Source organism: Ovis canadensis, chromosome 1 (genome assembly GCF_042477335.2).
Source record: "Ovis canadensis isolate MfBH-ARS-UI-01 breed Bighorn chromosome 1, ARS-UI_OviCan_v2, whole genome shotgun sequence".
Lineage (NCBI taxonomy): Eukaryota > Metazoa > Chordata > Mammalia > Artiodactyla > Bovidae > Ovis > Ovis canadensis.
The window spans coordinates 256,220,885-256,247,055 of record NC_091245.1 but is presented as its reverse complement, the minus strand read 5'-3'; the positions used below and the strand labels follow the sequence as shown (position 1 = coordinate 256,247,055).

Sequence of the window (26,171 nt, the reverse complement as noted above, 5' to 3'; positions counted from 1 at the left end):
TCCAGGTAGGTTGAACCCTGTACATCCCATCCTACTCCTAAGGGCAAGACAAAAGCAGTAAAAAGGAAATCTTGGAGCAGCATGGCCCCATTCAGTTCAGCCACTCAGTCGTGTCCGACTCTTCTCAACCCCATGGACTGCAGCACGCAAGGCTTCCCTGTCCATCACGAACTCCCGGAGTTTGCTCAAACTCATGTCCATTGAGTTGGTGATGCCATCCAACCATCTCATCCTCTATCATCCCCTTCTCCTCCTGCCTTCAATCTTTCCCAGCATCAGGGTCTTTTTCAGTGAGTCAGTTCTTCTCATCAGGTGGCCAAAGTATTGGAGTTTCAGCTTCAGCATCGGTCCTTCCAATGAATATTCACAACTGATTTCCTTTAGGGTTGACTGGTTTGATCTCCTTTCAGTCCAAGGGACTCTCAAGAGTCTTCTCCAATACCACAGTTCAAAAGCATCAATTCTTTGGTACCCAGCTTTCTTTGTGGTCCAACTCTCACATCTATACATGACTACTGGAAAAATCATAGCTTTGACTGTACACACCTTTGTTGGCAAAGTAATGTCTCTGCTTTTTACTATGCTGTCTAGGTTGGTCATAGCTTTTCTTCCAAGAAGCAAGCGTCTTTTAATTTCATGGCTGCAGTCACCATCTGCAAAGATTTTGGAGCCCGAGAAAATAAAAGTCTGTCACTGTCTCCACTGTTTCCCCATCTATTTGCCATGAAGTGATGGGACCAGATGCCATGATCTTCATTTTTTGAATGTTGAGTTTTAAGCCAACTTTTTCACTCTCCTCTTTCACTTTCATCAAGAGACTCTTTAGTTCCTCTTGGCTTTCTGCCATAAGGGTGGTGTCATCTGCATATCTGAGGTTATTGATATTTCTCCTGGACACATCTGAAAAGTACATCAAGGCTGTATATTGTCACCCTGTTTATTTAACTTATATGCAGAGCACATCATGTAAAATCCCAGGCTGGATGAAGCACAAGCTGGAATCAAGATTGCCAGGAGAAGTATCAATAACCTCAGATATGCATGGCCCACCCTTCCCCCTATTCTCATTTAAAGTACCAGCAGGTCCACACTGCTCTCTCCTGAGCAACCCATGCAGGGGCAACAGTACACGGTAAAGCAGACAAATATCAACCAATAAAATACTCAGCAAATGAAGAACTTTAACCCTGGACTCACTACAGCAATCAGAATAAGACATCAAGATGGGTATTTTTACCATTTGGTTTTTTTTTGGCTCCACTGTGTGGCATGCAGGATCTTAGTTCCCCAACCAGGGATCAAACTCATGCCCCCTGCAGTGGAAGCGCAGAGTCTCTCAACTACTAGACCACCAGAGAAGTCTATTTTTAGACAGATAAAATTTTAAATGAAAGAAAACACAGTCATTGGGTGATGTGATAACAGAATGGACACATCTGAAAATTTTTTATCTATAATATTGATTGTAATACGGAAGTAAGAAATTCTTGTAGAAACCAGTAGAAATAATAGCCAGATAACTCCCAGAATTTTAGCTATTAAAACAAATAAAAATATAAACAGAAACAGAAGTCAGCTAACTTTTTCTGGCCAGGTAATAAATATTTTAGGCTTTGCAATCTCTGTCACAATTACTTGGCTCTGCCACTGTGGCGTGAAAGTAGCCCTAATATGTAAGCAAATGACTGTGGCTGTGTTCCAATAAAATTTTCACAGACACTGAGATACTTAAGTTCCGATCATTTTAACATCATAAAATATTCTTCGATTTTTTTTTTAATTTAAAAAGGTAAAACAATTCATGGGCTATTACACCAAAACAGGTGGTGAGACAGAGCTGGACCACAGATTGCAGTTTCCCAATTCCTGTACTAGAGTGAAATCTCAGAACATAAAAAGACAGAACTGAAAAGCTACTAGAGAGAGGAAAAAAAATACCCACAATATAAACACAAAAAGAAACAGCATTTTTTAAAAAATAACTTTGAACCTTGAATTCTGTTCCTATTTAAATGTAAGGGACAGATGAAGACATATTTAGACATCAAGAGATGCAAAAATGTTTACCACCCACAGACAATCTTTGAAAGAAATATTAAAGGGTTTTCTTCAGCAACAAGGTAAATATATCCTAGAGGAATAGTGGGATATAAGAAACAATAAAATTAGCAAAATTTATCCTTAGAATTGGGTATTTATTATAGGTACCATTATCATATAGTAAAAGAAGGTCAGGGTGAATCTTTTATTAAAGTGGAGAATACAGACACTGATAAATTTATATTTTTCTAATGATAACTAGAGTTAAAATGTTAAATTTTTTAAGGAAAATCACTAAAAGTAAATATTAAATGGAAAACTTTCCAATCATTTTCAGAAAAAGACAGTAGACTATTAACTAGAAAAAAAAAATATGTATATAGAAAACTCAGTCTACTAAAAGACAAGTGTGTTTAACCAGTATTCTTTTGGTAAGAAATGACTTTAACTCACATTGGCATAAAGAAAAAGCAAAGCCTTAGCAAAAAGAAAATTGTGGGCTTAAAGAACTGAAAAGTCTAGGGCTAATACTGACTTCAGAGACTTAGATTATATCTCTTTAATCTCTTAGGTAATGCTTTTCTTTCATTCGTTCACTCTTCAGCAAGTTTTTAGTATGTGGTGGCAAAATGATAGCTTCACATTAAAATAAAAGAGCAAGTCCCTTTCCCACCAGATTCTACAAAAGCCCAGGACTTGTTTGGCTGTGACTGGCTTATTTGGGGTCTAGTCCTTGAACCAGCTCTAGAAGGAGTCAGACCTAGAAATTAGCTTGGACAGAAGTTCAAGTTCATCCAAACCACGTGTTTTCTCAAGGAAAATTTGGGAAATTTGAACATACGGTCAAAAAAGAGGAAACGCCGTGCTAGTAAAGCAATAGCAGATGTTCACTACAGTAAAAAGGAGACAAAAAGACAAAGACAGTACAAAATAAATAGACAAAATAAGTCCAGATACAGTATGAATCACAAAAACTCAGACGGGATTAAAAATCCAACTGTACACTATTCTTGAGATTAATACCTAACATAGAGGCAACAGTCAAATAAATAGTAAATAAGAGGAAATCAGGTATAGTAATGTTTACGAGACAAATAGAATTGAAAGCTTTAAAAGGAACATCAGGATTTCAGCAGTTGGCCGTGAAAATAAGTCACCAACTTTATGCGATACAAAAAGCAAATCTGATAGAAATACAAAAGAAAAATTGACAATCCTATAGTCATATAAAACCCAACAAATCAAATAGGACAAAAAATTCATAATATAGAATTAGTAAACATTCATCAGTTCAGTTCAGTTCGGTCGCTCAGTCGTGTCCGACTCTTTGCAACCCCATGATAGAGGTACTCAAAAATAGATTTGGTACCCAACAAATATGGAACCATCACAATACAGTGCCTATTTATTAAGGCATGAAGGATATCACATTTTTAAAAACTACTAACATATAGGCCACATTTGTTACTTACGAAATTAGCAACAACAACAAAAACGCACATATCTGGAAAGTTAAAGAAAACATTTTGAAAAATTAAATATATCTTAAAATAACCGTTAAGCTACAGAGAAGATCAAAAAACCAATTACAGGTTTTTTTAGAACCAGGCAATAAAAGCATTATATTTATTAAAATATGTGGGATATAAACATGGGAAAAGTTGTAATCTGTAGAAAGAAATAAATTAGGCTGTCATCTCAATAGGCATGAAAAAGGATGACAAAATAGACCCAAATAAAGTACATGAAAAGAAGTTAAACAACTGTATTTCAAACAAAAAATAAATCTATTAATTTATACATACACAGCCAGAAAGCATACTGTGCCAAGCACTATTCTGAATATTTTAATTCATTTTAATCACAAAACTCGTATCTTGTAGATGCTTTACTCCTATTTTACAGATATTAAAACTGAAATACAGATTAACTTGTCAAATCTACCAACATATATAAAAGAATACATCGTAAGTTGATTTTATCCCAAGATTGCAAGTGGTTCAACTTTACAAAATCTGTCATTAACAGACTAAAGGAGAAAGAAAAGAAAATATAGACTGATTCTTTGAAGGCATGTGATAAAATATATTTTCTAATTTGGAAAAAATGAAACTAACCAAACTTAAAAAGAACACCTCCTTAATGGGTAAAGAGTATTAATCCCATACCCCAGAAATAACTAGCTAAAAATATAAAAGGGAGAAAATCCTATTTGTGATAGCAACAAAAAAATTAAAATATATATGATGAAAATATAAAATTTCACTAAAAATTACAAAGATCATTCTCCATGTTAAAATTATATATAATCCCCCCAGATATGTTATAGAACTTGATCAACTAATTCTGAAACTCATATTGAACAATAAATACTAAAGAACTGAAGTGAGTTCTGAAAACAATCAAAGGTATGGTAGGGCACAGGGGATGCATAATCCAAAGCTATAGTAATTGAACTCCTTATAGGATCCATGCCAAAACTGAAGATTTATGCAAACCAATATAGTATATGATACTGTATCAAGAAATCTAGTCAGTAAAATGTTGACTCTCTGCAGACTGAAAAAAGTACATATTAAGCTAATACCTGCAGATAAATAAAGACTTTAAAAGCAAAAAAATGATGGGAGAAATTTAGAAGGGAATTATTTATAGATCTGAGTATATTTTAGAAGTGACAAATTCTGTATCACAATCAAAAGGCATAGGGTTGAATCATATGATCAATATTCTTTCATTATTGGAATCTTCAAAATCAATAGTTAAGAACATGACTATTAACCAGTTCTAAAACATCAAAAGATAGAAATTTCACCAGGAAATAACAATGAATATTCCCACTTCACCAACAGGTAAAATGTAGTAGTTAAATGTTATTTTTACCTAACAACAGCCTCAAAATACATAAAACAAAAACTGTCAAACAACTCAACAATTAATAGTTAAAGATTTCGACTCTTCTCTTACAGTAGTTGATGCTAGTACAGACAGTCACTAAAGACACAGAAGACTTGAACAACACAGTCACTGTATCTGACCTAACCAGCATATATACTCTACAAAACAATAGCAGAATATACATTTTTCTCAAATGCACATGGAACTTCTTCAGGAAAGACCATATATTAGGTGAATGAAAAAGATTCAGTAAATTCAGATAAAGTATGGAATCTGATCATAATAAGGTAAAATTACAGATTAATAACAGAAGGAAATCTAGGAACCCCAAAATATTTAGAGATTAAATAACACATTTCTAAAGACACATGGGTCAAAGGAGACACTGCAGGGAAATTTGATGTTGTCTTGAAACAAATGGGAACAAAAGATGATATGAAAATCCATGTGTGGGGTGCAATTAAAGCAGTGCTTAGAGGAATATTTATGACCCAGAAAGTTGTAACATCTGTAAGATAAGCTTCCATCTTAAGCTAGCAAGTAAGAACCAGCCAGACCCAATATAAGTAGGAAGAAGGATATAATAAAGATCAGAATAGAAATCCATGAAATAGAAAATAGGAAAATACTATGAAAGAATTCATGAAATCAAAAGTTGGTTCTTTGAAAATATTTTAAAATAGAAAGAAAACTTTAGAAAAAGAGAGAAAGGAATAAATTAAAGTCAGGATAAAGGAGGAAACATCACTATAGATACTATAGAACATACTCAGAAAGGAGTATTATGAACAGCTTTATCTCAGTAAGTTTCACATCTTAAATGACATGGGACAAAATCATTAAAAACTCAAATTACCAAAATCAACTCAAATTTAATTATATCTATTTAAAAAAAGAACACAGCTCAAGAAGAAATGGAAAATCAGGATAGGCCATATCAAGACACTAAATAAGTTATTAAGTTCTCCCCAAAAGAAAAGTCTAGGTCCAAATAGTTCCAGTGGCAATTTCTGTCATATATTTAAGGGAAAAAAAATAATACCAATCTTTCATTAATATTTTCAGAAAATAATAGTAGGAAGGAACACTTCAAAACTAATTTTAGAAAGCTGGTATTACCCTGATACCAAAGCCAGACAAAGATACCAATGTCCCTTATGAAATCAATATAAAACTTTTTACAAAATATTAAAAATATCAAATCCAGCAACATATAAAAAAGGTTATACACTATAAGTAGGTTTACCCCAGGAATGGAAGGCCATCTTAACATCTGAAAATCTACTAATATAATAAACCATATTAATACAACACAGGACAAAAAGCACATGATCATTCCCATAGACACAAAAAAGCCATTTGACAAAATCCAATAACCATTCAAAATCTCTCTTACCCAAGTAAGGATAGAAAGGAACTTTCTTAACCTGATAGAAAACATCTATAATTACATTATTTACATTATTCTTATGGTGAAAAACTGAATGCCTTCCCATTAAGATCCAGAGCAAGGCAAATACGCTTCTGTTCCTCCATTTCTAATAAACATTGTAAATAAACTGAGGGTCTTATCCTGTGCATTAAGACAAGGAAAAAAATATTAAAAGTATTCAGACTGGAAAGAAAGAAGTAATCTATCCCTAGGTTATATATACTTTAAGTAGAAAATATAAAGAAATCTGCATAAAAGCTACCAGAACTAATTAATTCGTTAGCAAGGTCTCAGCTTCCCTGGTGGCTCAGATGGTAAAGAATTTGCCTGAAATGTGGGAGACATGGGTTCAATCCCTGGGTCAGGAAGATAACCTGAGAAGGGAATGGCAACCAATCCCAGTATTCTTGCCTGGAGAATGCCATGGACAGAGGAGCCTGGTGGGCTACAGTCCATGGGGTCGCAAAGAGTCGGACTCGACTGAGCAACTAACACTTTGATTTTTCTTCAGAATACAAAATCAGAATATAAAAGTCAGTTGTATTTCCATGTACTAGTAATGAACAATCAAATAGAGAAATTCAAATAAAAATAATTATTCATAACAGCATCAAAAAGAAAAATACTTAGGAATATAACAAAAGAACACACTTTTATATATGTATAATAAATGTAACAAAAGAACACACAAATATAACAAAAGAACACACTTGCACACTGAAAACTGCAAAGTAGTGTTGAGAAAAATTAAGGAAGATCCAAATAATATTATAATAATAGAAAGCTCAGTATTTTTAAAATGTCAGTTCTCCCCAAATTGATCTAAAGATTTAACCCACTCCCTATCAAAATCCCTACAGGCTTTCGTTAAAACTGGCAAACTGATCCTAAAATTTATATGGAAATGCAAAATACCTAGAATAGCCAAACACTTTTTTAAAAGAACAAAGTTGAAGGACTTCGGCTACCTGATTTCAAAACTTATTAGAAAACAAACAACCATCAAAGCACTGTAGAATTGATAAGTATGTGTGTGTTAGTCACTCAGTCACGTTCAATTCTTTGTAACCTCCACGGACTGTAGCCCACCAGGCTCCTCTATGGAATTCTCCAGGCAAGAATACTGGAGTCTATAGCCATTCCCTTCTCCAGGGGATCTTCACAACCCAGGGATCTAACCTTGGTCTCCTGCATTGCAGGCAGTTTTTTTACCATCTAAGCCATGAGGGAAGTCCCAGAATTGTTAAGTCTACACAACCAATGAAACACTCTAGAAATAGATGCTCATACATACAACCAATTAATTTTCAACCAGAGAAAGGGTAGTCTTTTCAGAAATGAACCTGAAACCCCTTCTGCAAAAAAAAAAAGAAAAAGAAAACCTCATTCCTCATCTCACACCATATACAAAAATAAGTATCTCAAGTTCCCTGGCTGTCTGATGGTTAGGGTTTGATGCTTTCACTGCCATGGCCTAGGTTCAATCCTTGGTCAAAGTACTGAGATCCTTCGAGCTGCGTAGTGCAGCCAAAAGAATAATAATAATCTCAATAAATGGAAGAGTTGAAATCCTAAAGTTTTTAGAATAAAAGGAGAAAATCTTTGTGACCCTGAGTTATGCAAGAGCAATAAAATATTGATACATTGGACTTCTTTCAAAATTAAAAAGTATTACTCTTCAAAGACACCATTAAGAAAATGAAAAAGACACACTGAGGGGAAATATTTCCAAAACATCCTGTTAAGGACTCCATCAAGAATATATAAAGAACTTACAACTCACTAATAAAAAAGGCAACCTAATTTTTTAAATAGACAAAAATTTGGTTAAACAATAACTAAATTAGAGGTTCCAACAGCAAATAGATACATGAAAAGATGCTCTATATCACTAGTCATTAGGAAAATGTAAATTAAAACCACAATGAGATACATACACAGCCACTAGAACAACTGAAACCACCAGTTGGCAATGATGTGAAGAAGCTGGAACCCTCATTTATTGGATTGATGTATAAGTAAAATTATGTAGCTTCTTTGGAAATGTTTGGCAATTTCTTAAAAAGTTAAACCAGCATTTGTCATATGAATCATCAATTCCACTCCTAGGAATCTACCCAAGAAAAATGTTCACCCAAAGACTTTTACATGAATGTTTATAGCCGCACTATTCATAGTAGCCCCAAACTGAAAATAATCCAGATATCCACTAAACTGGTAAATTAATAAGCAAAATACAGTATATCCATATAATGGAATGCTCTTCAGCAATAGAAAGAATGAACTATTGACTAACACAACATGGATGAATTGCAAGTGAAGTGGAAAAAGCTAGACAATAATATATTCCAATCTTGTATGATTCCATTTATGGAAAATTCTAGAAAATGCATTCTAATCTGTAATGACAAATCAGTGGTTACCTTGGTAAGGCAAAAGTAATTATAAAGGGGCAGGAGGCAACTTTCATGGGAGAGATGGATATTTTCATGATCTCGATATGAGGTTTTATAGGTGTATATAAAAGTCAGAACTTATTAATCATACACTTTACATATAAGCAATTTATTCTGTCAGTTATATCTCAGTAAACAAAAGAACTATTAATACATGCAGCAACAGAGATGAATTCAAAAAAATACCATTTTACATGAAAGAAGCCAGACACCAAAGACTACATAATTCCATTATATGAAATTTCTAGAAAAGGTGAAATTATAGAGCCATGAAACAGATCAGTGGTTGCCTAGGTTCCAGGAAAAAGTAGAAAATGAACACAAACAAGCACAGGGAGAGGAGGGGCAGATGAAGAGATGAAAGTATTCTAAATTTAAATTGTGGTAATGATTGCACAATTGGAAAAATTTACTGCGTGTCCTCAGTCACTGTAGTCGTGTCCAGCTTTTTGCGACCCCATGGACTGTAGCCTGCCAGGCTTCTCTGCCCATGGGATTCTCCAGGCAAGAATACTGCAGTGAGTTCCACTTAAGATTGAGTGAATTCTGTGATATGTAAATTAAACTGAAAATCTGTGTAAAAAGCAAGCACCGAAAAAAGTTGAGATTAACAGGCAAGAATTTTCTAAAAGACAATATTAATTCAATAAATGTATGCATCCCTTCTATACACTAAGCATTATTGGATATTGATGAACGCAGGACCCCTGCCTTAGCAGGAGAAACAGGCAGATGCAATGAGAGTGTCGTTACTGCTCTCTCACAGAGGCAGCACACTGTAGTTAACAGATATTGCTGGTGGAAGCAAATTGGCCCAACCTCCCTGGAAATCAATCTGACAGTACGCTGCAAAAGCCTGAATTCATACCCTGTAACTCCCAATCCTGGGTATCTACTGTAAATAATCAGAAGTTTAGATAGAACTCTTCTAACTAGATTATAAAATTAAAAAATTCCAAACAACACAAATGTACAATAATAGTTAAATAAGTCATGGTATTAATATCTATGTCATATTACACAGACATTAAACTACATGTTGCACAAAAACCTAACACGGAGAAATCAAGTTTACAAAATTGTGATGTAATCCCAGTATTACAAATGTATATCTATATATACATGAGCTAAATGGTAAGACTCCAAAATATTAACAGTGATTAACTCTGAGCTGTAGAATTGCAAGTAATTTGGCTTTTTATTGTTTTATAATTTATAATGTTTATATAATGAACATGTACTATTTTAATAAATAGGAAAAGTATTTTTCTCCTTTATCTGCTTATGTAGGTAATATGTATTGACTACAGAAGAGTAGAAATAAAGATAAAAATCTTCACCTAAAATTGACCACCCAGAGATAGCCTGACATCATTTAGGAGTATGCTTCTAGATACTTCTTTGCAAATATTAATAGATAAGTAATTTTACAAAAATGGAATTTGATATAACGTACTGTTTTGTAACCTGCTTTAGAGGAAGAAGAGAGATAGCAGATCTAAACACTTAGAAGTTTATTAGTCTAAAGAGACAAGAAAATGATGGCAGCTCAAGAGAATTATTATGTGTCAAGTAAAAAATTTTTTGAGCTGTGGAGTGCTCAAAGAAGGTCCCAATGTATGCGTGGAGGGGAGACAGAGGAGAAAAAGGGATGCAGACAGAAACACAGGTGAGGAGGGGTCACGAGAGGAGATGCAGAGACCAGCTGTAGTGAAATTCGACCGGTGCATGTGAGAGGCTTCTGCTAGACACCCCCCTTCTCATGTTATGGGAGATAAGATAAGGCCTGCACAGAGCCCATGTGGGTGATGAGGTCTCAGGGGGAGAGAAGCCTTAATCGCCGCAGCCTGTAGAGCGAGCACTGGAATGGCACCACAAGACCTGTTTACAGTTGTTAATAACTGACTGACATAGTTCAAAAGCAAGGCCAGATCCAGAATTCCAAGGGTATGTTGGGCTTCATCTCAAAAGGAATTACAAGTAAGTCAGGGTGAGTTCGTCAAACAGAAATTACCAGAATCAACTATTAGAAAGGGAGGAAGAATGGTAGTACCGTGGAAAGAGCCAGACAGATCTGATTCTGCCTTCTTACTCACCAGCTGGGCAGGTTATCTGACTCCCTGCGGCTCAGTTTCAACTACCTTCCAAGGTGATTGTGAGAATCAAAGATAATTTATTTCTATAAACACCTGCCACATAGTATTGATATAAATACCTGACAAAGAGTAGCTATTACTACTACTCCCTGAAGAGGAAGAGATATTATACAATATAACATCATGCTTAAAACCACAGAATTTGGAGTTAGACAAATTTAGTTAAGTTCAAATCCTTGCTGTCACTTTACTAGTCATCTAAGCCTCAGCATTCCCTATACAATGAGGATACCACCTGCCACACCAGACTGTTTTAAGTAAGACAACATACATAATATATTATGTTCTTAGGCACAGTGCCTATGTAATCAATTTTGTTGTTGTTGTTATTTAGTCTCTCAGTTATGTCCCTCTTGTTTGCGACCCCATGGACAGTAGCTCACCAGGCTCCTCTGTCTATTGGATTTCTCAGGGTATCTTCTACTCCCAGGGATCAAATCAACATCTCCTGCAAGTCTCCAGCATTGCAGGCAGATTCTTAACCACTGGGGAAACGTGTAATCAATAAACAATGGCTATTATTAGTACCATGATTTCACCAGTGGTTCCACAGTAAAGAATGTCTGCAGTGCAGGAGACACGGGTTCCATCCCTGGGTGGGGAAGATCCCCTGGAGAAGGAAATGGCAACCACTCCAGTATTTTTGCCTGGAAAACCCCATGGACATAGGAGCCTGGCAGGCTACAGTCCATGGGGTCTTAAAAGAGTCCAACACGACTGAGCGACTAAACAATAATTATTATTACCACTTCTGTGATTGTGGCCACATTACATAACCTCTCTGAACTAGAATTTAGTCAGGTAGTACATTAGCATGGAGAAGGAAGTGGCAACCCACTCCAGTGTTCTTGCCTGGAGAATCCCAGGGACGGGGCAGCCTGGTGGGCCCCCGTCTGTGGGGTCACACTGAGTCGGACACGACTGAAGCAGCTTGGCAGCAGCAGTACACTAGCATTCCACTGTCTGCCTCTTTCCCCTTCATTCCCAGAACATGGCACACAGCTGACACACAGTAAACATCTGTTGCATGAGAATTAGAGATTTCTAACAGTATCTGGCATATGAATGCTGGGGGAAATGGACCTGTTTGTGTTTCCACTGGAAGACAGGCTCCTTTAAGGCAGAGCACCTGTTTCATTCATCCTGTAGCCCCAGCACTGGGCAAACTCTTTGGGAAGTAGGCGAGCCTCAGCAAATGTTTACTGAGTGGCACAGAAGGTAGCACTAATCTGGCAGCCACCTTCACTACAAGGTAACTGCAGAAGCCTAGACAACTTGACCTTCCAGGAACAACTTGAAATTCTCTATCTGCTTTACCATTTCACATCACAGGCCACCTCTGGGCCAAGTGCCTGTACCCCCTGACTCAAGGCTGTTGCTTGGGTAATACCTTCAGTAAGCAACCTAGTAATGAAAAAAATGAGAAATGCAGTATGACCCCATATTTTAGTGAGGTGAAGGAGGGCCAAGGGTCTCCTTAGGTATGAATTTGCAAACACTGTAAATTACCCCATCTAGCACACAGCATAACAGCATACAGTAGCATTTGTATAAATTCAGCCAAGGCCATAGGGGAAGCCAGAAACAGGGTAACAGTTACATACCTCTGGTCAACTAAACATGTCACATACATGAAGATAACAAGTTATGACACTGAATTAATTTATAATTAACTTTCTTACGGTTTTTGCAATAAAGTTTAAAATGCCACCAGAATTGTGAAAAGTAGGCTAAAGGGTCCTCCATGTTGCTATCTTGAGAAACTGGAGCCTGTAATAATTAGCAACAAACTTCTCTACCAATCTGACAAAAACTTGATTACTTCAGATTTTTAGTTGAGTCTTTTACATTATCTTAAAAATACATTCTTACAGGATATTCTGGTATTTCACTAACAGCTTTACATATGATTAACCTAGATTAAACACAATTTTCTGAGTCTTTATCTGATTAGTAGAGAAAGACAGGCTTTGCTGAAGAAAAACTGGAAAATATAAAAAGATTAAAATCATCCTCAGTTCAGTCATCCAGAGATAACCATTATGTATACTTTGGTGTACTTCTTTTTGATGCTTAATGTTACCAGTGTGTTCAAAAACATGACTTTTAATGCTTCAGAGTATTCTCTCAAGCAAGAACACATCCATATTGCCTACCTTCAGACATTTAGATAATTTAGAATTATTTTCCACTGGATATTTCTAAAGGTAAATTTCTCCTTTATGTTAAATATAAACATATATTGAATTACTATTTATATGAGATGTACATTTAGTTCAATTAGCACTGGAAAATAACACTGTAGAAGGTTAGTCAGAAGACCAGAGAATTTTTAAATAAATTTTAATTTATTTCAATAGATATGCACTGGTATATAATTTATGCTAGGCACTGTGGCTGGTAATAAAAATGAATTGAACTCTGTCCCTTCCTTTGTTCAAAATTAGAATATATTTAATCCAAAATTTTTATAATATCTACAGCCAAAATAAGAATTACTGATGGCTCATGACCTGGAACTGCAAGAGATCCTCAGCCATCAAAAAATTAATAGGATCAACTTTCTAAGGTAGAAAAGTAAATGGTACGTATTAGGAAATTTTAACAAATTTGAAGCAAAAGATTTTCTAGTGATTGAATGGGTCAATAAGGTAATTCTTTGAACCAAATATCCAACTTCTAAAGTATTTCCAGTAATTCATTTTATGTAAATGGCTTAGGATGAGTGAGTGAAGTCGCTCAGTCGTGTCCGACTCTTTGCGACCCCATGGACTATAGCCTATCAAGCTCCTCTGTCCATGGGATTCTCCAGGCAAGAATACTGGAGTGGGTAGCCGTTCCCTTCTCCAGGGGATCTTCCCAACCCAGGTATCAAACCCAGGTCTCCCGCACTGCAGGCAGATGCTATACCGTCTGAGCCACCAGGGATATCTTAGGATATCTGTTCTTAAAAGTATAAGGGTAAAATTCATCTACTCCTATTTCTACAGCAATATAGACTTCAAATTAAGAGGACTATAAACACCTGCCACATAGTATTGATATAAATACCTGACAAAGAGTTAACATTTTATTCTATGCTTATAGCTACCATGTATCTTAGATTTCCTCAGACAAGCCCTGAATTGAATATTCTATCCCTTTGCCCCTATAAAGTCAGAATCCCCAAACTGGAATCAAACCATAACTCCCAGACAACATCCTAAAATTGCATACAAATCCTTTGTCAGACCACATATGTGCCAGTCATTATTTCTGTTCATTCCAGCTTATTATACTTCCGTCCCAGGAATCTGCAGAACTAGCCTTAATACATTTGCCCAGAAATTGCTCATCTGAAATGGGAAACTTACTTAGGGACACAAGTTTCTAAACGGGGAAATGTAAGGACACGGGTTTCTAAAGGCTACCATACTGCTAGCAAAAATACATGAACCTGTAAACACAATGTTTAAAATGTATAACCAAAAAGGGCCTGTTGTACACAGATGTCTGCTCAGTGTTATGTGGCACCATGGATGAGGGGGTTTGGGGGTAGAATAGATACACACATATGTATAGCTGAGTTCCTCCTGTGGTTTACCTGAAACTGTCACAACATTGTTAATCAGCTATCAGTTCAGTTTCTCTGTCATGTGTGACTCTTTGAGACCCCATGGACTGCAGCACACCAGGCTTCCCTATCCATCACCAATTCCTGGAGCTTACTCAAACTCATGTCCATCGAGTCAGTGATGCCATCCAACCATCGTATCCTCTGTCATCCCCTTCTCCTCCCGCCTTCAATCTTTCCCAGCGTCAGGGTCTTTTCAAATGAGTCAGTTCTTCGCATCAGGTGGCCAAAGTATTGGAGTTTCAGTTTCAGCATCAGTTCTTCCAGTGGATATTCAGGACTGATTTCCTTTAGGATTGACTGGTTTGATCTCCTTGCAGTCCAAGGGACTCAAAAGTCTTCTCCAACACAATTCAAAAGCATCAATAATCGGCTACACCCCAATACAAAATAAAGTTAAAAAAAAATACATGAACCATTATTTTCCCTTATGCTAATACTGTTACTACTCAATTAAAGAATCTGTGCTCAATTTGATACCTAGGGTTTCTTTGTGAACTGTTTGTGAACCCTATGAGTTCTTTAATCCTCGGACCCCTCTACTCAATTTAAAAGGGCCAATTAAATGAACAGGGAATACATCATAAAATAATTTCATTTGAGCCCAGAGGAATTCCAGTGACCTGCAAGTAAGCCTGGAAGTGGTCATTTAGAAGACAATCAGTAAACATTCTCCCTCAGAATTCCTGGAGAGCAAGATAAAGACTTTGGTGACTTCAAGATGACTTCTGAACCCTCACCATTTTACTAACTCCAGCCTTCCTCAACAACGCAACACATTATTTTAAAGGGCACTAAGACATTATTTTTCATTCAACAGCACATTTTAAGCAGCTAGTGTCAGTCACTATACTATAACCCAAGGAAATTAGTGTGTTACTAAATGGACATTTCACATTTGAGTGGGCATGACACATTTAATTATATAATTATGAAAAATAAATAGGGTAGACCAGTAATAGAGAGAGGCTTGCAACTTAGGGAGCTGAGGGAAGAATTTTCTAAGGTGATGAGAACCTAAAAATTGAGAAGCAAAGTTATGCAAAAAGCAGGGAGGAGAAATATTCTAGGCAGAGGGGTAAATGTGTGCAGTGGCTCTGAGGCAGGAAATGGTGCTGAGGACATTTTAAAAAGCCACTATAGCTGAAGTATAGTAAGAAACAGAGGGAATCATAGCTGGAAAGATTAGCAAAGGTCAGATCATGCAGGGCCTGGGGGAGCTATTGAAAAAAAGTTAAGCAAGGTACTCTTCTAGGTTGGGGAGGTGCAAGAACAGAGGCAAGGAGACAAATAAGAAAGCCATTACAGACATCTAAGAGATGGTGGAAGCTCAGGCACTGGAAATCAAGAACCTTTTAAATGATATCTGATTAAAATATGAGCACAAGTTAACCAAGGAGGAAGAGCACTGCAGGCCCCTGAAAAACATCTATTGTGGCATTAGGTCCCAAGACCTATTCTGACACTGTAAACAGTCTGGTATGGCAAGAGCAAAGGGTAAGTGATAGGAGCAAAAACAGGAAGACCAATTGTTAGAAAACTATTGCAGTAATCCAAGCAAGAAAGTGTAACATCCTTTACTCAATTAGTGGCAATGCAGAGGACAAACCAAGACTGTATCCATGTGGTATTATTGGAAGTCATAGGAGAGTCGCTGGATTTGAAGAGGGGAGGGAAGAGGAGCTTGAAGTAATGAGATTTATGGCTTTGAGTAGGTAGATCATGGTACTGTTTCCTACAATAGGGAGAACCAGGGTTGTAGATAGGATGAGTCCCGGTTTGTATACACTACCACATGGGAAGAGCCACATACTAGACAGGAGGATACATGGCAGTCTTCGGCTTAGAAAGAGGCTGAGGCTGGACGTGTTCATTTAGAAACCACAAGTGTAGATAAAGCCATAAGACAGACTGATTGCTCAGGGAAATACAAAGTGAGAAGAGCTCAGTCCAGAACCCTGGGATGCACTGACACTACAAGGGCAAGTTAGAGCAGGATTTCTCAACAGCACTGATATTTTAAGCTGGGTGATTCTGTTGTAGGATGTTTACCAACATCCCTGGTCTCTATCCACTAGATGCCAATGGGACCTGCCCAGTTAATACTGTTCTTGGTGCCTTGAAAGTACAAAAGAAATGCAGGTGACATTCCACTACATCCAACCCACAACGCATTGGAATACATTTAGCTACTAGCTTGAACCAAATCCAGTTAAAAATTCCATTTCTACATGAGGCTACAATGGGAAAACACACATAACTCTTTTGTTAAAAAAAAAAAAAATTACACAAAACCCTGTCCCCTAGTATAGGATTAGGTATCACCATTCTGCTTCAGTAAGCCCCAGTACTTCTCCACCATTAGAATGTGGTATTTTCTCTCTCACCTGATCTCTATTCAACCCTTATTATGGGGTGAAGTGAAGTGAAGTCACTCAGCCATGTCTGACTCCTTGCGACCCCATGACTATTCAGTCCATGAAATTCTCCAGGCCAGAATACTGGAGTGGCTTGCCATGCCTTTCTCCAGGGGATGTTCCCAATCCAGGGATCAAACCCAGGTCTCCCACATTGCAGGCTGATTCTTTACCAGCTAAGCCACAAGGGAAGCCCAAGAATACTGCAGTGGGCAGTCTATCCTTTCTCCAGCAGATCTCCCCAACACAGGAATCGAACCGGGGTCTCCTGCATTGCAGGCAGATTCTTTACAAACTGAGCTTGAGGAAGGCCCATGTATAATGGGATAGGAACTATTAGTTGAGGAAGCTGATAGCAGAGGGGTTAAGTTACATGGCCAAAGTAGCATTAAGTGACCAAACTAAGATTAGAACTCAACTTTGGAGTCTGACTCCAAAGTCCATGCTCTAAAGCTAAACCACTTAACCACTATTCCAGATGGTCTCCATTAGGCTGTAAGCTCTATGAGGAAGGGGCTGGTCAGTCTCTTTCACCATTGTATACCTAGCATTTGGCTCATGCTTAGCAACAGAAGCTCAAATATTTATTGACTATTGAATAGTCTCAGCTCAGACTTAACTCTAATTCATTCACAGATCTGCATTGAGAGAGCACTCACAAACAGCAAATTAGATCACAAAGAGGAAGAAAATGTCTTTCAGTCTGATGGGAAATAAGTAGATGCATGTGTAGAATTAACTCTTGAGTGTTTCCCCCCAGAAATGAAGGATCTTCCATCAACCCTGCTTCAATTCCATTAAAGCAAAATTACTCTTATTGCCTCCTTATTCATCATATAATGCAGCCTCTAGGAGATGGCTGAGTGAAAACAGAAGTTAAGTATGGACAGTTTTTGCAAAATGACAGTTGTAAATGATTTCTGACAGGATCACCAACGGGTACTCAGAGCAAAGTTTTCCAAACATCAGATATGCTTTTAACAAAAATGTAACCTTCTCTACCCTCAATGACTAAGTGCCACCTACTGGGTAGTCCTAACCTAGGTTTTTTTTTTTTTTTTTTGGTCATAAGCTAGTATTGGTACTTTTTTTTTTTTTTGTATTGGTACCTTTTTGACAAAACAATTATATATCCAGAAATTTCTGCACAGGTGAAGCACCCATCATTCCCAGGAGATAAAATATTTTGTCATCCATGCCTGGAGTAGCCAGGATGGTTAGTCTGGAGGATATAGAACTCTAAAGAGCAGTGAACAGAGGGAAAATGCTGTGGAATTCTGCAAAAGAATGAAACGAAATCCGGGAGTAAGCTTTAATCAGCTCTATGTACACAGATTTCTTAGAAGCCATGGAAGCTATAAAGCAATTAGAGTTGAGAAAGTTCCCCACTCTGCATCAAAGCCATTTCAGTGAAAGCATTCATGTAAAAGCTCATACTTTCCAGACCTCATACCCTCAATCCATAATGCTTTCATTCCCATGAAAACCTCTAGGGAAAGCTTGATTCAGCACATTTCAACATATTCTAACATAAACTTGAGCTTGAAGGAACAGGGACACAGTTTCTTCCAGAGTGTTTCAGTTTATAGCTGCCATTTAGCAACTCCAGGTACTTTTGCTAGCTGATCTTCAGTGTAGTTTGCTATACTGACTTCTACCCAAACATTAAAACTTTTAAAAAATCAGTAACTCATTTTTGTTCTTTCAGCTCCTTTGAAGATTATGAAACAGAAGAGCCTCCCTCTCCCTCTGAAATTGTAAACAAAGGCAATAAAATAGTGACCTCAAGCCTTTCAGAGAAATGTGGAAAGCTTCAGTCAGTGGATGAAGAATAGTTGCCAGTGTCTACATGAAAGGGAGATGTTTTTCAAAAAAAATTTTTTTTGTGAAGAGATGCTCTAGTTTGCATATTGCATTTTAAAAGCTTTGATTTCTGCAAGTGTGTATCTGCACTAGGAACTTTTTAACGTTTTTGAGCAATAGCTCTGGATACACATACCGAATTTGGGAGACTCCTCCAGTTTGCCTCAAACCTCCTACAGAGCTTTTCCTCAGAAGCAAATGATATATACATCACCTTCCAACATCTGTAAAATGATATATACATCACCTTCCAACATCTGTAAATCAGCACTCTTCACCCTGAATGTACCAAGGATCTCTTGGGGACAGTGCCAAGCACGGCTCTCTGCACAAAAGCAGAAGTTGCCTCTGTTGTCCAGTATCCCTGAGGCCCATCAGGGCTCCTATGGAGCCCAGAAGAAACCTTCACTTGCAGAAAACTTGAGTCAAGAAATTCTGGAACTTGAAAAAGCAGTCAGGGCCTCCAGAACTGAATTAGCCCTGGTAATAAAAGCACTGCCAAAACATCTCAGAGACTTCTTTTAATTGTGTGTACTGGAGTTCAAAGATCTTGAACTTAATGTAATTTCACAATGACCTGCCAAACTGCTAGTCACTTTACATCCTCAGGTATTGTAACCACTGGGCCTTCCAACCTTGCTAGCAAGCTCTAAACCCTTCCCCCATCCTGACTGTGGACCTTATATAAAACCTGAAGAAAAACTTAACTGAGGACAAGTACAGAATATGACTCCTAATTGGGAGGAAAAAGTTTCCTTTTAACTCATCTAACATTTGTAGCAAATTATTAAGTGATTTATTAATCTAAAAATTAGTGTCCCATCTGTACTTCATATCAGAAAGCCTACTTGAAGGCTTAAATAATTATATATGAAAATTCTTACTAGACATATTCATCACTGAATATTAGACTAGGCTAACAGTAAAGGCCTCAATCTCAACATTAGTCCTTCATGTTGAAAAATAACTTATTCAAAATACTGCATCCACTTCAGTATTTATCACAAAAATGGGAGAAAACAGAGATGCTACCCATAAAAGAAAGCAACTTCATGTTTACTATAGACATGGTTATTACAGAATACTGTACTTTTCAGCAAACCACAAGGCAGTCAAATCTCACAATATTGTTGAAGACAAATTGAAAATAAACTATTAAAAAGATGGAAATATCTGCTAGTATAAAAGAAACCTCCCAGAAACTTTTTAATATCCACCTCTGTATAAAGTCATTAAAGTTTTTCCCTGGATTTTTTAACCACAAGTCCTAAATATCAGAATAGCTCCCTTTCCACCCCACATTGGTTCCCTTGCTGGTATGAAGGCCAAACTTTTGAAATAATCAAACATTGGCAAAAAGTGGAGAAAAGGAGAATCTAGGAAATGCACCATCAACTAGTAGAGTTATTAATAGATTTAGCAATCCTTTTGTCAGTATCCTCCCAGTTTCCTGTTATTTTACCTTCATGATCAGAACTGAAGTTCAATTTAACTATTATAGAAAAAACTTAGTTTCTAATAGCTCACAAAGAAATAAAACCTTAAAAGTGACTAAATGTTTAGGAAATACTACATGCAATAATCTAAACACATTGGAAACTAGGATTAAAAGTATTTTTGTAGTACATAAAATTTACCATCTACCCCATCCAGCCTTTACAAGGAAACAAGTTTTTTTCAGATAAAAATACTCAAATGGTAAATGTTTTTAGAAGTCAGATATGGTTTATAGGTTTTATTAGCCATAATGATCTAAACTATTTCTAAGGCTCAGCAAAAATTCAGTTTTTCAACACACATTTGATTGTTTTGTTAACTACATGGCTGTACTTTACCTTGTTTCTCCTTACTGAAGTCATCTTGGTTTCATTTTGGTCAATATTTGGTTTCAAAAGCCTGTAATTATTATAAAAGTATAGCTACCAGTATCATTCCACTTAAGCGCTTTTAATTTAGGTCATCCAAAGTAACACATTTTCAGAAACAAGAATGTGTTTCACTGTAATCCCCTTAGTATTGAATATAAGAAATGTGAATTCTGAGGAACTAAAATAGAATATATTTTACTTTCTGGTAAAGATCATGCAGAATATAATCATTATTGCCCAACTGGAAATTTCAAGTTGTTACAATATCCAAGATTCCTTGATAAAAGTTAAATTGAAGGTATGACCTTAAAGCTAGTCAATGAGATATGTGTTTCAGAGCTTAACATTAACTGCCACGGTAATCAAACTAATGAAATTATGTGTATTTTCCCTGCATCTTATCTATGTCATTGTGTACTGTTCAAAGTGTTTCTAAAACTTTAGACTGATCAAATGAGAGAAGTCATTTGCTCAACTTTGGAAATGTTATGGTGTGTTTGGGTGGAGAAGCCTGCATGATTTAAAGTTTTTCCCTTTTTGCAAAACTAAATAAAGTTGTCAAATACACACTTTTGGTTTTAATGACACTTGCAACTCATTTTTATGTTTGAAAAGAGCAGCATTATAAACAAGCTTGAGTTTCAAAGAAAGTAACTCTTTGAACCTCTGGGAAAACTTTATAAAGAAAGATACGGAAAGATAACACCTCATACTAAGAAGTCATTTCCTCTGGGGATGGGAATTTGGGTTTGGGAATGAGAAGTTCACAAGATCAAAGGAGAACTTAGCCTTATATATTGTTTAAAGAATGAGTAATTGTTATTTGGATACCTGAATTTTTTTTAACAAAGAGGGAGAAAAAAAATACCATCCACACTTTAGATTCCAATTCTAAACTGTGAACTTAGTATTTTCTAAAACATTATATATTTTTTGCCTATAATACAGGGAAAATTTTATTTTTCATGTTATGAAACTTTTACTTTGCTTTAGTCACCATCAAATTGTTTTGAGAAAACTAAGAACACAGTGAAGAAATTCTGTATCCTAAAACTGTACTGCATCTCTGTTTAAAGGTGTAGACCTATGGAAACTAATCAAAAAGATTAGTTCTGTAACTGTCAGCTGTAAAACTTCTGCTGCCTAAGGGTGAAAGATTATTGGATCACTTATGGTAATTACAAGGAAATAAAAAAAAAAAAATGAAGATGAGTCATATTAAATGCTGTTACTGTTTTGATGGTTTTAAATCCTATTGAAGTAAATCCAGTTACTTCAGTAATAATTTCTCAATTATCCATCATTAGCCATTGGTCAGCACTCCTAAAAGTAATTCACCATATAATGAAAAACAACATAAAAATCAAGGCACAGTAATTAATTACTCTTCCCCAAATGTACATAATACAGGCCATTCAAAGCATGCTATCCCAAATTCCTCAGTATTCTACAACATAGAATTAGAAAACTAACATTTATTGATAGATTTAAGGTGTAATACAGGTTTCCAAAAGTGTGGCAGTGAGAATACCAGAATAAAAAAGAGAAACTTGTGCTAAAAACAACCTGAATTCATCATTGGCAATATTACATAACAATCAAGGCCCTCACATACTAATGATTTTCACTTTGTCTATATTGCCAACCTCCCATGCATCAAAAAACACGAAACTAAGATTATCAAACTTGGGAAGCAATAAAGTACTCAAGGAATATTTAAGATCATAATATTAGGAAAGTTTGGGAGATTTGCAAAATATATTCTAATCATCCATGTGTACAATCTCATTATTTCTAGTCATTTTTGCAGTGATCATTAGTGAATAAAGAACAGATTTACAAGTTTATATAGCAGGGCATCTGCGTCCAATGTAAAACTGTTACAAACTTTAGGCAAATACATGTTTCATAAGACACTGCTAACACTCAGAGGAATTAAATAAAATTCCAAAACTTGGAAAGCAAATAAAGACAAGACAACTAAGAAGCATTTTCCACCATTTACTCTTGTTATCAAAAATAGTTCAACTCTTCTTGCAAAACAAAAACAAAATAGTACATACTGGACACATACATCACATTTTTCTTCCTATGGCTTTAGCCCACCCCCACCCCACCAAAAGAGACAAAAAAAAAAAAAAAAAAAAAAGCCCAACAACAACAAAAACAACTCTACCTGACCACATTCACAGAAAATGACACCAGGATACACTACAAAACAGAAGGAGGTGTCATCTGCTCTGTGTCCAAAGGTTTCTTCTCCATGTCTTGTACTAGGTGAGTAACCATCATTGAACATGCTGTGTGCCAAATCAAAACATAACTTCAGCATATGTCAGATCTCAGAAAAGATGGTGAACGTAGTAGAAACTGAAATTTTTCCAGCAGTATTTTTCTTTAAATAAGCACTGTCAAAGCAGCAACTCTTCTTTTAAATCATAAAGTCATTTCTTTACAACCTAGTCAGTCCTTGTTTTATTTGGGCTGTGTGTGCTCTTTCAAGCAACTGACTAGATTTCCCTTCAACAGAATGTTTGTGACTCATTTATCTCCCCCATAAAAATTACAGGGAAGACAAAGATTTAAACTGAAACATAGTTTGTGCTTTACATGCAAAAGATTATTCTAAAGAAAACCCAACTAGCTTCAAACCTACCTAAATGAACAGGCTTCATAAAAAGGCATTTTTATTCGGCCTCTATAAAGAAGTCTCCACAACGAATAGCACCCTATTAAAAAAAAAAAAAGGAAAAAAGCATCTCCAAACTAAAGTCTGCGGCAAACTATTAGAGGAAACAAAAAATCACTTTGAAGTGGCCAGTGGCAATAGGTATAATGCATAAATCTGAGTAAGTTTTGGAGCATTATTCCAAAATTATTTTAAGTAAATCCCAATTTCTAAATAAAACATTTGTATAATTTTTTAAAATTCTGTCACATAGTATAGTCTAAATTCAATTACCTTCAGATTAAAACTACTCTTCTCCACTTCATTTATCTAATCAGAACATTGCTCAAAGTGAAGGAAAGATTTTGAGTTTTTCCCCTAGAAATGAGTCAGACTTAACTAAAAGTGGGATTCAACTCAGCAGAGTTTTGTGGCATGAACGGCTAAATATCCACAGTCTGACAGAATTTCAGTTTGTTCACTTTTAAAAGACAGATTTTTTTCAACATTCTAATGAGGGGCAAATTTTCTTTCATAATACTGCTGATTTAAAAACTGCTACATACACCAGTAGCCAATTTTCATGATCAGAAATGGTATTATGTCAGTACAAAGGTTGAGCTGGACACATCAGCTTTTCAACAGGAGAAACATCAATGGCATCTGAATGTAGCACTGAGTCTCCTGAACAAACTAATGGCTACTTTTCCACAAAATAAGAGCACAATCCTTATGGACTGACTAGATACCACTTCCTTACATTTAATCATAAACTTTGATTATGCACAAAGCATGACCATAAACAATGAGGTTAATGTTATTTTCCTTGCCAAAGTTCATCTTGTATAAATCAGTTGCATCAGCATTTGTTCTCAAACTATGAGGTTCTGTAAGAACTAAGGACATATAGTTGTAGGGTTACTCCTCCATTATCTGCAAACTATTTCCCCGACACTAACACATATAACTTAGCAATGAAAACACTTGATACAAGTGATCTATATGCAGGAGCTCCGGCAAGTTAAACCAACAAAACCATAGCTGCCGTAAAACTGTAGCTATTTTCCTACCAGAGGTAGGTTTAAAGACCCACTGATTTAACAGTCGAATCTCATGTCTATAGCTTCATCCAAACTTTTATCATCATGTGTACTGGCAGCTAAAAACGTCGTTACTGGGGACCCTGTGACATTAATTACACTGGTGCTGGTACTAGCATTGCGCACAGCAATGCTAGTCACATTAATGCCCAAAGTGAGCCTGGTCTGCTCCAAAGCCTTTTCTGGCACAGCAAATGCCTCCAGCTTCTTCTCCCCATTGGCCATATAGGAGTTTTGGCAGCCACGACATATACAATCTAAGCAGGCTTTGCGGTTAGAGTAGCAAGGGCAGCGTTGGCCGCGACATGTAAGAACACTTGGATTTTGAGTAGCACGCCCACATTTACACCCTTTCTTTTCCTGGGGCTTTTTATACACAGTCTTGGTAGGACTTCCTGGCATAAAATGATGACTGGGAATCTTTTCCTTTACTGTTTTGTCTTTTTTAAGAATACCTGGCTTGGTTTTAGAGTGAGATTTCTTGGATCCATGTTCATGACTCTTTTTCATGCTTTTAGTAGATAAAAGCACAGTTTTGCTGATTTTGGGTGTTGTGCCTCCATTGGGAACAGTTGCTATAGGCTGAAGAGAAATTTTGCTCTCCCGTTTCACTGTCACAGGAGCAGATGCCCCCAATGTCGGGCCTCGGATAATGGTAGAAATTGGAAGTGGTTGAACTTTCTCACTGTCACTTTCTGACCTGGATCGTTTTCTATTCAGTTTTGCTACCTTCGGAGTTGCTGCTGTACACGATAACCCATGAAGTGCAGGACTGGTGGACATAAAAACATTATGGCTAAGAGATTGGGAAGAAAGCTGCAGAAACGGTCCATTGGATACAGTGGCTTCCAAGTTGGGCTGCAAATTAGGGCAACAAACTTCTGTGTTTGAAACAGTTTCTAAGCTTCGGAGTACTTCCTCAACACTCAATAACAGAGAGTCACCAGGTTTTATATCTTCACTGAAACTGCAAATATCAATGCCTGTGGAACATAAGTCAGAGGCTACCGTGTCACAGACAGGTGGCAAACTGTCAGATAGATCTTCAGTTTTTATGTCAACAGTGTTACATACATCAATTGTATTTGAATGTTCAGGTGAAGGAATATTTATACCAAATCTATCTATTGAAAGCCCATTGTAAGTAGGCAAACCATTGATAACAGAACTGCCAATAGCAATGCTGAGGGTACTTTCAGATATTGGAGATAAACTAGCTTGAGGATCAGTTGTGGGTTCTGAGGTTGAAGGTAAGGGGGAATGTGTCAAACACAAAGTAAAGGATGAATCTGAGGGTTTTTCCGTCTCCTCACCAAACAAGGATCCATCATTAAGCAAAGCCAAAATATCAGAAGAACAGTCGACTGCTTCTATTATATCCCGTGCCAATGCAGTCTGTGTTATATATTCACATAGTTTTTTGTAGCAGTTCACTAGGATGCTTAACTGCTTGTTTTCCTCAAACTGCTCATAGTCTTTGCACCAGCTACATGAAGGTTTCATCATCATTTTCTTGCCTTTACAACTTTTGCAGACATAGTGTTGGCAGGTTGAGTTGGTGGGTGCAATAGGATCTTGTAGCAAATGTCCTAAGAGGGAAAAAGGAGGAAAGCAAAAATTTTAGTAAAATAAATTTATAATTTCATATACTGAAGTTGAG

General features: G+C 36.5%; 2 protein-coding genes across 7 annotated transcripts in view; one reads left to right on the top strand and one right to left on the bottom strand.

Annotated features, from left to right (window-relative positions):
* PPP2R3A (protein phosphatase 2 regulatory subunit B''alpha) overlaps positions 1–21,310 on the top strand; it is a 239,841-nt gene extending 218,531 nt beyond the window's left edge. For all 5 annotated transcript variants that reach the window (XM_069564768.1, XM_069564765.1, XM_069564769.1 and 2 more), the window contains one exon: positions 18,721–21,310. In XM_069564768.1, the coding sequence (XP_069420869.1) occupies positions 18,721–18,847 (127 nt within the window). In that variant the 3' untranslated portion in view covers positions 18,848–21,310. The remainder of the gene's footprint in view (positions 1–18,720) is intronic.
* A 1,420-nt stretch (positions 21,311–22,730) lies between these two features.
* The window catches only part of MSL2 (MSL complex subunit 2), a 30,376-nt gene continuing 26,935 nt past the window's right edge, over positions 22,731–26,171 (bottom strand). For both annotated transcript variants that reach the window (XM_069565042.1, XM_069565049.1), the window contains exon 2: positions 22,731–26,100. In XM_069565042.1, coding sequence (XP_069421143.1) covers positions 24,509–26,100 — 1,592 coding nt within the window. In that variant the 3' untranslated portion in view covers positions 22,731–24,508. The remainder of the gene's footprint in view (positions 26,101–26,171) is intronic.